This window comes from Plutella xylostella, chromosome 23 (assembly GCF_932276165.1).
Source record: "Plutella xylostella chromosome 23, ilPluXylo3.1, whole genome shotgun sequence".
Classification (NCBI taxonomy): domain Eukaryota; kingdom Metazoa; phylum Arthropoda; class Insecta; order Lepidoptera; family Plutellidae; genus Plutella; species Plutella xylostella.
The window spans coordinates 4,724,303-4,738,112 of NC_064003.1; the positions used below are offsets into that span (position 1 = coordinate 4,724,303).

Consider the following 13,810-nt stretch of genomic DNA (forward strand, 5'->3'; position numbering starts at 1 on the left):
CTTCCAGCAAAAACCCGGTGCTATAACCCGCTACCTCTTCCAGTGAATGCCTGGTGCTATAATCGTCAACTCCTCATGTTCCAGTGAAAGCCTGGTGCTATAACCCTCAACTGCTCCTATTCATATGAAAACCTGGTGCTTTAACCCTCAACTCCTCCTATTCCAGTGAAAGCCTGGTAATATTCTCGGGCGGGCTCCCGACGGACAAGGCGGGGCGCACGCACTCGGTGACCGTGCTGAGCGGCAAGAGCACCACCGTGCTGGAGATGGAGCACAGCGTGGTGGACTTCGTCACGCTGTGCGAGAGCCCCTGGACCGCTGGTGAGACTGGCTCACTAATGTATGGTATAGTAATGTTGCCGTGGAGGAAGCTGAAACAAAAACGAAGCCCAGCTTCTAGGACTCTGTCAGAGTCTTTGTATTTACAAACTCAATCTTGCCTCTACAATGAAACTAAAGACAGAGAATAATCGAAATTTTGTGGTTATGTTGTGTTAGCGTCTGCAACTGTCTTAATCGATTTTAACTATATTCTTATACAAGCTTGGATCTCTTCCTTCCACTTTGGTCCACTTCGGGTGAATTAACTAAACATTTCAAGTTTCTAGAATAAATTCTACAGAACTTATGATCATATTATATTTATTTATTTATTTATTTTTTGGAGAATCAACAGCATGTTCTTACTTATAATAACTTAAAATAGCTATTTAATATATTATTAGACATGCCATTAACAGATTCCCACAGATAGAAACAAAGTTACAGTAAAACAAGTAAAAAATATATAGGCACCTTTCCCACGTAAACCTGATAAGTTGGGTAAATCAAGTAATAAAAATAAATCCATCGATCCAGGACCTTCCTGACCTTCCTTCCTCTAAAAATTGCCTTCACCATAAATTCCAGACTACCAAGAGCCGTACGCCATCGTGGTCCTGCTCCAGCACGACCTGGTGGTGATCGACCTGCTGACGCCGGGCTACCCGTGCTTCGAGAACCCGTACCCCATGGACCTGCACGAGTCGCCCGTCGTGTGCTGCTGCTACATCGCCGACTGCCCCTCTGATCTGGTAAGCTATACAGGTGTCCCGTGAATAGTGGACCAACGTACAGGGATATGACAAGTGAATGACTTTTGAAAAGAAGCGTAAAAAATTATTGGTTTTCTTTTGTAAAAAGTCGCGTAGTATTATCGATTAGCCATTCACGACTTTTTTTTGCGATATGATTTGCAACGCGCTACAGAAGCGATGCCAACTTGCTGTTAACGCTTCAGCGATGCGACTGTATAGATGCGAACGAGCGACGGCATCGCTACAAATAAAATCGACAGCCATTTTTGATTGGATGCCAAGAAGGTACGAAGAAATAAGTCAAAGTTTGCGGGTTAGGTCCAGATTACCGCATCCACATTACCTACTCCAGCCTTTGCTCCTGAAATACTAACTCGATACCGTATCCCGTCTTCAGATACCGGCATTCTACTCGGTGGGCAGACAGGGCAACAAGAAGACGGCGGGTTTCAGCGAGAAACTGTGGCCGATCGACGGCGGAGAGTGGTCACCAGCCTCCTGCTCTTACTCCGAGATCATCATCACTGGGTACGTATGATGAGAGACACAGAGAAAATCGAACGTTGACCTTGGCATCTACAACCAATCACAATCTCTGCCGCCTGCCGTCAAGGTTACTGTGCGAGCGTGAGGGCTACTGTGCGACAGTGACAAATATATATAGAAGTGTAATGCCCGTTTTTCGATGTGCTTAACGACCGTGCTTTACTATCAAACTGACAGACAGAAGTCTGACACTTTTCAGAACAAACACTTTGCCCATTACCTGTCAAGACTATCATACAAATTAGTTTTCTTTTGCTTTCAGGCATGCAGATGGGAGTGTAAAATTTTGGGATGCGAGTGCTGGCACTCTGCAGATATTGTATAAATTAAAGTGTTCGAAAGGTTAGTAATAGTATTATGCATAGCATACACAATGTGTCCTGTTATTTTTTATAACCATCATCAGAAAATAATCGTACACATCTACACATAACCCTCTCCCTAGGAGCTCCACAAACTCTGCCGTCTATCTCATCCAGACACTACTGGCGTCTGGATGTCATAGTATTATCTCGTTATTTTTATAATCATTATCAGCCAATAATCGTCCACATTAAGATTCTAGACATAACTCTCTCCCTAGGAGCGCCACAACACTCAAGGAGACTGTCTAAGAGGGCGTCCCACGCTACACTTGCCTTTCTCGATTCCTGACTATTCCCTTTCCCTTCCCCAGTGTTCGAGCGTCGCTCCGGCGCGTCGTACGGCGGCGCGGGCGACGAGGAGTCTCCGCTGGCCATCCAACAGGTGGCTCTGTGTGCCGAGTCGCGCCGCCTCGCCGTGGCGCTGCCCCATGGCCACGTGCTGCTGTTCAAGTTCAGGAAGAGCGAGACTATCACTGAGACCAGTGTGAGTGTAGCTAAGATATAGTAGTTATGGGTTCACTCGCTAGATGGCGACAAGTTTGCGAGATGTTAAGGTTACATAACTTATGGCCCATCTAATTAATAGGTACTCTCTCCTATCGTCAGCTGGGAAACTGCGTATACTCCAATCAATAATAATTGTTTTTCCATCAGGTATTGGAAATCCCTCCGATCTCCGATACGCTTGAGGAGGAGACGTCGCCTGAAGCTGAAAGTTCCCGAGCCTCTTTCAGCCGCGAGAGCGTGGAAGGGGATTCTAGACGGGTATATTATCTCTTTAATTCAAAAATATATCACCAACTTTTAACTTTAGAGTAACTCGTCTAAATCATCTAGGATACTACAAATTGAATGTCTCCTATTTTTTTCCGACGCTAACGCCATCTAGAGCACTCGTAAAATTTACACTTAAATAAACGAATATCTTTTTACGCATAATACCTATGTAGTCGAGCACATTCTTTCGAGCGGTTTTATTATTCTGAAGAACAATGGAACAAAATATTGAGCACCGTAGAAAATCATAACTATTTTATGCAACTACTTAGGTAAATTTTGAAAGAGAGAAACTTTTCGAGCTTATATCAAGTTTTCGTTATCCTAAAAAATAATGGAAAAAGGAACCGTTGACTCTGCACTATTTTACCTTCGTGAATTTCGAAATAAAAAGTACTTATCGTAACTAATATTTTAGAGGATATTTTTTTCTGACATCTGTAATTTCCCCCCCATTCCAGTCCGGCACGTGGGGCAGCGGCGCGGCGGGGCTGCGCGTGCGCGGCGCGGCGGGGGCGGGTGGCGCGCGCTGGGCGCCCGGCTTCCAGGCCGCGCTGGCCATCCTGCAGCAGGGGCCGCCCGCGCCGCCGCAAGCGCTCACCTTGAACTCTAGCTATGGACTGTGAGTTGTAGTGGTTTGAATATCGTGTAAACTAGCTATATATGTTATATATGTATAGCCATGTTCATGGAAATAGAAATAAAGGCGGTAACATGAGAGTGTGTGTGTGCGTAGGTAAGATGTAATTGGTTACTTTGAGTGTGAAAGTATGTGTGTTTCGGGCTCGTCGTAACAATGAAATCAACTTAGTGTGCTTCGGTTTTTAGTTTGCGAGCTTCCTTCCGCCTTTTTTCTACTTCGATGGCCATGTGTATCTATTTAGCTGATGACATGTCGCGAAATCTGTGCTATTTCCATTGGCCTTCCCACCAATGACCCATTTCTTGCCATGGCAGGCAGTAGGCTGAACTGCATGTTCGTAGGTTCCGTGTAACGTTTATTGTTTATGTTTCCTTGATCACAAATTATATATGGATGCGGCATACATTGTACAAATGTACATACCCATATACATTCCTAATAAATCTTTCGTACATGCCTCTTTTGTGAGAAATGGGTACGTTATCTGTTTTAAACCACCACCAATCATAAATTACCATGTTATCGTCGTCGTGATCGGATCTATCACATGCTGAGCACCGAACTTACTTTTATCTCTCCCTTACATTCAGCATGGCATGGGGCGGCGAGCGCGGCGTGGTAGTCGTGGACATCTCGCGGCGCGTGGTGGTCTGCTCCCTGTCCCCGGCGGCGCTGTACGGGGCCGCCGACCCGTGGGGCCGCGCCCCAAGACACACCTCCGAGAGACAGCGCTCGCCCTCGCTTGACCAGGTATGTTTGTTATGATGATGAGTCTGAAATGGTTCGCCCGATTGACCCCTGAAAGTTTATGACCGAGTTGTCGAGAGCTGCAGGTCACTTTTAATATATGACGTAGATCAAAGAGCGGGTGCTTAACTCTTGAAAGTCCCATGTAAGCCATCAGGGGCTGTTGGAAAACTTGGACATTTGTCGATAGGTTCACTGGATTTTGTATACGTGTTATAGTTTCGAAATTGACCGATACGGGCGCTGATCAAGATTTAAGTAATACAAAATTGCGGTGAATCGCTTACATGAATAATATCGGCAAGTGTCCAACTTTTTCGTCATATTCGCCCAACGAACGTTTCGGTAGTGAAACGTTTGTTAGTTTATTGATTAATTGAATTTTAATGAACCGTTACATCCAAGATAATGGTAATAATTAAGTCATGTAACCCCCCATAAAGGGTGTAGAGATCGGTAAAAGGACGGCCGCTATTCTCGATCCTGTGAGATGGTTATACCTCAAAATTGTTTGATTTACAGTACTGTAAGGTGTATTTGTTAAATTTATACCTAGGCTGCAAATATGGTACTGTAATTTGAGTTATTCGCGAACAGAGGTTCGTCTGGTCCTATACGACTGTTTGCTTAATATGGTGATTTAAATTGTTCAGAAAAGAGTGAGTCAGAATTGCTGACTTATCCCTTCTGAATTACAATACCATCCTTGCTTTTTACTATATTTAGAATAGACGGAAAATATAAGCAGTACAAAATTAATTTGCAATCGTGTATGATTATAATTTCGCGGATTTCACGGATGATAGGCTGACTGAACAAACTAAAATATCGTCAAGGTAATTGAATAAATAATCAATAAAAAATCATAAATAGAAACAAATATTAATTAACAATTTAGGTATTTTAATAGTAAAATATATAAAGATGATGTAATCTTTTTAAATAATAGTTTTATTTAATATTAATTTGTAAAAAACAGTCTGTAACGTCAAAGTAAATGGAATCTTCTAACAGGAAACAGGTACGAGAAATCATTTTTCAGTTTAGGTCAAGTAATTTGATTACAAACGGAAATAAGATAGACTTTGAATTTTATCTTCACGTTAAATTTAATTTGCGTTTTAATTTTTTCGTATATTATTTGCAAACAGTCAACAAGAGTATCCAGTGCCTACAAATTGTTATGATTTATGTAACAAACTGTAAAAGAAAAAACTACCAAATTATTACAATTACTGGATATTTCATTGACTACTCCCCTGAATATTTTTATTTTCTCTACTTCTTATTTTATTTCGAAACTTGAATTCAATAAAGTAGTGCGTACGTTTGTATTGCTTGACCCCGACTTAGTAGAGACACCTGATAGCATGGCATTCTTAGATATTCTTTACACATTCCGCCTGTCTCTTCTATCTATCGATAATTTTGTAAATATAGTACAGATTATTTCTAAATTACTATGATTCAATTCGCCGACTTTCCCAAATTCTTTACACGAATGTCTTGTATTAATGTGTGAGCCTAAACTATTCGCGCTGCAATACCTTCACTTACGTAGGATGTAGGTCCATGTGTCGTCCACCTCACGATCACTCGTTGCTAGGCGCTAGTCGCACGGCATGCTATACTTTACGAATGATGTTGTTTGTTCCCATCCCCGTGTGTGTGAAGCTCGAGCCCTCGCCCCTCGCCGCCAGCCCCGAGCCCGCATCGGACGACGTTCCCGACGCCCGCAGCGACGCCCGGCGCAAGTCAACCCCCTGGAAGGGATTCAACCTGAAACGACAACTGTCCAAGGTTGACCTAAAATTCAAAGCCGCCTTCACCGTCCCGGCTGAAAATAACCTCGAGGAAACTGACGAACGAAACCAAGCCCCAATAAACACTGAAATCCCAGTCGAGAAACCGGAAACATCTGCATCCGAATCACCAGACAATACGGACTCGCCCGACAACGATACTGATAAAACAATCGAGACGGATGAGAACGGCGACAAGAGCCAACTGTCGTCCCCGCTGAGGGTGTGTTCGGATGTGTTCGAGAGAATGCACCGGGAGCTGCAGGAGAAGCGGTCGTCGGACGCGTACGACCGCATGCACAGAGAGCTGCAGGAGCGGTGGCAGGACAAGGAGCGCGGGGACTCGGGGGCGTCATCCGACGTGTCGCCCTCGCGCGGCGACGACGAGCCGCGAGCGCCCCCTCGCCCCGACAACCTGCCGCTCTTCGAAGAAGACGAACCGCCCACCAGACCACCCCGACAGAAGGAGAAAAAGAAAAAAGAGGAAGACCTGAGAGATAAGAGACTGTTGTCGGTGCCGAACATAAAGTACAGTAAGCAGGAGAGCGTGAAGGACCTGCGGCGGCGGCAGACCACGCAGCAGCAGGCGTCGTTCGCCGGCTCGCTCATGCGGCGCTTCAGTAAGTATCTCGCGCTCGCGTCCCTCATTCACTCATCGTCCATCACCCGGGTGCAGCCCTCGTTGCGTGGCACGTTCTAACCTAGTGTACATCGTAGTTCGGTTCACTCTCGAATTGGAATGGTATTTTTGGCGATTTTAACTCCATTATTGACTAATTAGAGCCCTTTTAGGGGAGTAGAGTTTGAGGTCCTAGTGGTGATGGTAGCTAGAAGAGTTTTATCATTAACATGTGTGATTAATATTAAGAATGTCACAATTACCTAATACTGATTACTCGTTGGCTAACCTGAATTTCATATTTTGATAGTTAGATTTTTTATAATGTAGGTATATTGAGAATTATACTTATTGCGTATTATAAATTAAAATTTTGTTATAAAATGCTTTATGCTTTTTGTGATATTTCGCTTTTTATTTATTTATGTTCGATATAATAACTATAAATATTATATTAATAATAAAACAAATAACTATTCGAATAAATGATATTAAACCGTATACATATTATGTAAAAATGTGTAATGATTTGCACTTGTATAAAATCGCACTATATTATTTACTGGCATAAGGTATTCTACTAGTAATGTAAGACGTTATTGAAGTAACTGATGTTCATATGTTTTTCTTATTTGAAGGACAAGGACTCATCCGACGAAGACTCTAACTGCCTTAAATATCTATTCGCTGATTTGCTCGGTAATTTATAAATAAATCTTAAAGATGCATCAACGTATCTAGTAGGTGATCTCTGTGTTGTCGATGTCCTTTTAAAATCATGTGAGAATTTAAAGCTAATTATTAATAATAGCTCGGTAGTCATTACGTTACTACTAGTTGCACCATCGCAGCTTGACTAGATCACTTTATCATCCTTATGTTTATAAAGCATAAACATTTACCTACATAACTTAACATTTAATTTGGTTGATCGTAAAACTTTGTACAGGATTATTTGTAAGCAGACTTTGCAACAGAAATGATCATCAGACAAATGATGGTGAGCCGACAGAAACGTGCCACACACGGCGAATAGGTATGAACAACAAACTATTGCAGACAAAACTCACGGTGCAGACTAACCCCACCAAACTATAGAAGATACACAATCGTGTTAACATACAAAACTATTTCAGGGCAACTTTATAACTTAAATGAACTAATACCAACATAACACATGCAGCTGCAGTGTCACACAGAGATCACACCATAAAATCGTGTTTCTGTCCAACTATGTCCTAACAAATTAGTCAAACAAGAGTCTTTGACAAATTGTGATAATTCTTTGTTGTTTTGAAGCAGCGGTTACGGGTTAACATGTTCACCAATGATGACGACTCCGATCCTTTTTGTGACGGAGTCGCGATCAGTGGTGCTGGTGCGGGGGTGGAGGCGGGAAGCGGTGGCGGATCGAGCTGGTGTTGTGTTGTAGATGAACGGGCCGGGCGGGGCGGCGCCAGCGCCGGTGGCGGGCGCGGGCCCGGGCGCCGCGGCGGCAGTGCGCGGCGTGCGTCGCTCGCGCTCGCAAGGTACCCGCAGACTGCACAAGTGCCTGTCCACGGCATCGGACGTGTGCGCGCCGCCCGCCGCCGGCCACTCGCTGCTCACCACGCGACAGTATTGCAGTTTTGGTAGTACAGTCACCTTAATAAACCAACACGTCTATCTTGAACAGTCGCAATTTCTCTTCTTCCCGTTTCGGTTCGTTTCGTTTGTGTGTTCGATGATATTATTATGTCGTCAATGTATACTATGGCTTCGGCTGTAGCAGCATAAAAAAATAATGGCTCGCCTGCTGTTTGAATAAATCATCAACTGTTTGGTGTAAACCTTGTGCCATCGCATCAGTCAGTTTTGAATGTTGCCAGTATTTTGTTAGAATGAATGTCTTACTTAACTTTCTGTTAACATCTGAAAGAACGCTGTATAAATATCAATCGAGCTTTTGCTGTTAGCATAAATGTGCAAATCATAAAGTTGAATATGTTTTAAAGACCTAACTGCTACTAATTATAAATTGTTTGCAGACTCTTATCATATTCCGAGAAATGGTCTTTCTATCTCCAGCTTTAACACTACAATGGTAAAGCGAACACACATATTTCTTTTTGTTCTGTTATTCATTTCTTCTTCTTTCATAGAAAACGTTCTCTTTTTATGACTAACGAATTTCCACTTCCTTAATATTACATACACTGATTAATTATCCTACAGTTTGTTATGAACTTGAATATACTTAGAGCATAGTATTAAAAATAATCTTGAAGTAAATTTTCAGTTGTCAAGTTCCTAATAAATTGTTACAAAATAGTCTTCAAAAATACATTCCATAAATAGGTACCTGTTAATTGGCAATTAATGTCCACTAGACGTAGACCCATAAAAATCTCATTCAAACTGATATTCAAATAACATATTTCCGTAGCCCCTTTCCTTTGCCAGCATGTGTTCTGTAAAGTTTTGTTGAAAACTTATATTTATTTGTTAACTTTCCAATTTCAGATCGGAATCATTTAATAGGTAATCATTGGAATATACCACACATTTTCTTGGTTTTATTTTACTTTTATAGTTGTACCAATCCAAGTAGTGTTTATCCTTTGTTGTAACCACATCGACTTCTGAATGAGACCGTCATCTTGTTGATATTGTGTGTCCATGTCGTGACCATCTTGAGAACTGAGTCTTCCTGTGTCTGAGATCATGCGAGGCCGAGGGGGGCCCAGGGCGAACACGACCACTCACAGAGTCACTGCACGGGTCTCGCCCTGTACCTCTCTCTCTTCCCTATATTGACCTGTCTTGATGAACATGCTTGTAATACATTATGGTTTATTTGTCGGTACAGAACCAACTATTCCGCAGTGTCTACCCTCTATGGAGTACTTACACATAATGCAACCCAATGGTATCCAAACAACATTTGCATTGTTATTTTTATTTCCGTTTTGATAGATTTTTCTTTTTCTCGCTTGCACTTGCCCTTATGTGGCTGAGTGTACTTCTCACGTAGTTGTTACGTTAGATTTGAAATTGTGGCTGTGATCGTATCTTGTCATGTTTTCCTGTACACTATACACTTCAACTGCACAAACTATAAATCAACTTCAATGGCATGAAACTAGATTTAAGGTAAAAGGTGACTTACTACTCAAAACTATTTTACAGCCTATCACTGCAATATTACGAACGGATTCTGTCTAATCTATATGTTAAATGTGCATACTATAAGCCAGGCTTTCCATATTGTATCAGATACATACGTGTACATTTTTGTAATATTATCATTTATATTATTTACATTATTTCTTACAGATTTTTAATAAGTATTATCATGAGCAATCACGTTATTCATTTCTTTGCATTTTATCTGCAATATAACATATTTTATTATTATTTTTGAACTAATATCACTGTTAGTTTAAATATCTTATGGTCGACTATTAATATCGCCACTTTAACTTAATTTCACGTAATTTAACGAAGAATGATAAGTACCTACATGATATTATTATTTCTTTTCTAGCTCGACCACAAAGCAAAAAGTTTATATGGCTCGTTTTTGGCTGCCTCTATATGCGGCTGTGGTTATGTCTATGTATGCTTCCGGTACTCCTCTTACTAACAACGCAGTAGATGCATGCGGCCTCTATGGTGCACTCATGATGTGTAGACTTTCTCTTGCCTTAGTGACTTGTCTGTCCGTCCACACGGCGCTTCTATAGTGAACTTGAACAACGAACGAGCGTAAACGAGGCTGCTTATAGAAGCTGAAGTAAATTAGATTAAATGAAACTAGTGTGCTGAATATTAGAAAAAGGTGCTTATCTCTGGGGATTGACGGGGATGCTCCTAGCTTGCGGAAACTTGATCTTCATCATCACCCATCCACACTCCATTTTGATCATCTCGGAGTATTTTGTCACTGTGTTGCAATTTTTATTTAATGCCTCAATTTTCATTCATCGCTTATGTCATTTAGTTGGAGATGTTTTAAAAGTATCCATATTTGTTGATAACTAAAGGCCAGTTTAAATATTTTATCACAAAATGGTGCTTTGATTTAATATTTTTCATTCATTTCGTTTAATAATTTTACTGTGCCAGAATCAAAGCACCCTAAACACATATTTGTTTAAATATGATCATAACTTTAGCTAAGCTATAATTAAATAAATGAGGGATGTTGTGGAAATCAGCTGAGATTGGACGGGCAAGCAAAATGCTCTGACACGGCATGTTTCACCCTTATTTAAATCTTATCTCCTCGATCCTTGGTGTGTTCTTGCACTGCACTGGTGGTGGATTTCAGCTCGTTTCACAACTGCACCGTGGGCAATAAGCTCTGACTAGTAGAATAAATACTTAATCTATTACAAAATAGCTGTTTCGCTCGTTTATGGTCGGGGCTCAAGGAATCCATGTAAACTAAATAGAAGTTAGATGTAACATAATTTAATATTGCATATTTTCCATAGAATTTATTTCAATTGATAATAATTTCTTATGTTTGCATACTATGACATGCAAACATACCTTCAGGATTCCAAATTAAAATTTAAAAAAGTAGTTAAACGTTTCTTTATCGTCTGCTCCATTAACAAACAATTCAATTCAATATCGATTAAAACGAATTATTAAAACAAAAGAGCCTCAACCATAGACGAGTGCGAAAAGTTCTTTATCACGCACTAGCACAAAGCTTGTGGTAAGGAATTTTTCGGGTTCCCCTCGCGCGTCAGTGAGAATAACCTTATGTCTGTGTGTGTGCCACCGGCCGAGCAGACAAGCTGGACAGCTCGTTCTCTCGCTCCCGCTCCAGCTCCATGTCCAGTCTGGAGAACATCAGCCAAGAGGGCATCCAGTGTCTCGCCTTTGCCGATAGCTATACTAAGAAATCAGGTGAGTATTTCAATATAATTTTCATCGAATACCTACTAACAAATTCTTTGGATGTCACACCATATTTTGTGTACACAAAATAAAGCTAAGCAATTTCTGTTATGAATTTGTGTATTTATTGGTATACAGTATGCAATAGAGGAGAATTCATCATTTAAATTTTACTAATTATAATTTGAATACTGTCTATAATTTTATTTTAGAATAGTAACATATAATTAGACTTTAGACACCACTCAAACATCATTTCTAAAAATAATTTCAGATCCTACGACGCTTCTCCCGACGTTATGGGTAGGAACAACTCTAGGTTCTGTCCTAACAATGATGATCAGTCTTCCTGAGGCTGATCTCAGGCATACGCAACCTGTTGTTATTTCCACTACGGGTAAGCCTTATTCATTAATTATCTTCCCTATTGTAATGATCAAATCACGTACTGCCGTACTCAGAGACGTAATTTAACGTAATCTTCATTAAAAAAATAATAGATAATTTATGATTGTGAGTCATTTATGGTATATATTTTACAGGTGGTCCAATCTTCAGGTTAAAAGGGTCAATATTGGCAATGTCATTTCTCGACTGCAACGGTGCTTTAATACCTTACTCATATGAAAGTTGGAGGGATGACACTGTAAGTATCCTCCGGATCTTATAATTTTGTCTTGAACGTTGATTCCTTCTTGCTAAAGCTCCAAACATTTTTTACCTTTTCATGTGTCAGGTGAAAGACCGTCGGGAAAGAACGCCGACGAAGCAGGGTTCGAGCTCGTCCGGTTCCCGGATGTCTCCCACTCCGGCATACGAGGGTCCGTCCGGGTCGTCCGGTGCGGGCGACCGGCAGTTTGTCGTCATCGCTTCAGAGAAGCAAGCGCGGGTCGTGGCGCTGCCCAGCCAGAACTGCGTCTACAGACAGCAGATTGTAGACACAGACTTTGTTGTCAAAGCGGAGATTGTTAGCCTTAAAGGTTCGTTTAATATTGCGGTTGCTTAATTGTTTACGTAAAAAGTCTCATTTAGTGATTATCGTATGCTCATAGTTTTTATTACGGATAGTTTAACGTAATTAAATTCCAGATAGTGTATGTCTGGTGAATTACCTGTCAACGGGTCACCTGGTGGCGTACAGTCTGCCGTCCCTGCGGCCCCTGGTCGATGTAGACTTCCTTCCTCTATCGGAGCTCAGGTGAGACCACACAGCACCCTCCACCACTCTCAACGAACCCGTCTCGATGTTGTGCTCACGCGTGCTGTAAAAACACCGTAAAAATTAAGTTTATTTGGGCTTCGGTAAATTAACTTGACAGTACGTTTGGTTTTATTGCATTATGTCAAATATTGGACATCTTTGGACCAAGCTCAAATAAACGAAGTTTTAGATCAGCTTAAAACTATGTACTAAAGAAAGATTTTCTAAAAGATTCAGACGGTAATAAAATACTGTGGTATCAGTTGTAAACTTGATGTTGAGTGGACAACTCGCGTGACTCACAGACTAGATATTCCGTGCACCACGAATCAAGGCACTAAATGATAAACGGCTTACATTAGTTATTAGCTTTTCGATCATAGCTTCGCAATTTTTACGGCATGCGAATGCTGAATTCATCTGGTATTATACCTACAGATTCGTATTTTTATATTCCATAATTATTACGATTTCTGCATCATGTTTTTTCGCATTTTTATTAAAATCATTATTACCTTTAGTGATTTTGGCATTTTATCATTTGGGAGCCGAAATACAGTAAACTTCTTTTTAATTGGTGTTATTGGAGCCATCTTGCTTGGTACTATTTATATTACTTACTTATGTCAATTCTTGTTAGTTTGGGCGTAAATTCGCAAATGGAGAATCGTTTTTCTATATTACGAATTCTCCTTTATGCAAACTCACGAATTTCATTTTCAGTACCAAGCTGGAGCCCCTGCCTATTTGAAAAAACCAAAGCACTTGAGCTAGAGTTGTCGCGATGTGGCTACACAAGTAGACATAAATCAAAAGGCACCTCTGTGCTTACAATTTGGCACTCTTTCTCTTTTTCAGTTAAAATTTTCTAAATTCTAAGCACATTACACACATACTTAAAACTTTAAATAAAACCAACTAAATAATTAACACTTAATTGGCGACGTAAAAGACAATCTCAATAATAAGACCTTTGAAACCAAATTATAAAATTATGGAGTAACATATTTCTACACCAAAAGCACGTCTTTATAGGTACCAATTGCAAGTACTTCCAGGTTCAATTTATACTTTTTATCCATAACTTATTTCATATTCCATCATTTATTCGGTATTATCAATCCTTTTGTGTACCTACCCA

At 40.7% G+C, this 13,810-nt stretch overlaps 1 protein-coding gene across 6 annotated transcripts in view; it reads left to right on the top strand.

Moving 5' to 3' along the window:
* The window catches only part of LOC105382854 (syntaxin-binding protein 5), a 182,338-nt gene that overhangs the window by 163,855 nt on the left and 4,673 nt on the right, over positions 1 to 13,810 (top strand). For 2 of the 6 annotated variants that reach the window (XM_048629355.1, XM_048629358.1), the window contains exons 8-22: positions 167 to 321; positions 910 to 1,073; positions 1,474 to 1,604; positions 1,885 to 1,964; positions 2,299 to 2,471; positions 2,642 to 2,752; positions 3,226 to 3,386; positions 3,998 to 4,157; positions 5,829 to 6,576; positions 7,525 to 7,611; positions 11,361 to 11,477; positions 11,743 to 11,865; positions 12,011 to 12,114; positions 12,205 to 12,448; positions 12,558 to 12,666. In XM_048629355.1, the coding sequence (XP_048485312.1) occupies positions 167 to 321; positions 910 to 1,073; positions 1,474 to 1,604; positions 1,885 to 1,964; positions 2,299 to 2,471; positions 2,642 to 2,752; positions 3,226 to 3,386; positions 3,998 to 4,157; positions 5,829 to 6,576; positions 7,525 to 7,611; positions 11,361 to 11,477; positions 11,743 to 11,865; positions 12,011 to 12,114; positions 12,205 to 12,448; positions 12,558 to 12,666 (2,667 nt within the window). Of the gene's footprint in view, positions 1 to 166; positions 322 to 909; positions 1,074 to 1,473; positions 1,605 to 1,884; positions 1,965 to 2,298; positions 2,472 to 2,641; positions 2,753 to 3,225; positions 3,387 to 3,997; positions 4,158 to 5,828; positions 6,577 to 7,524; positions 7,612 to 8,007; positions 8,207 to 11,351; positions 11,478 to 11,742; positions 11,866 to 12,010; positions 12,115 to 12,204; positions 12,449 to 12,557; positions 12,667 to 13,810 lie in introns of all 6 variants that reach the window. The other 4 variants (XM_048629356.1, XM_048629357.1, XM_048629359.1 and 1 more) reach the window with 4 other exon arrangements.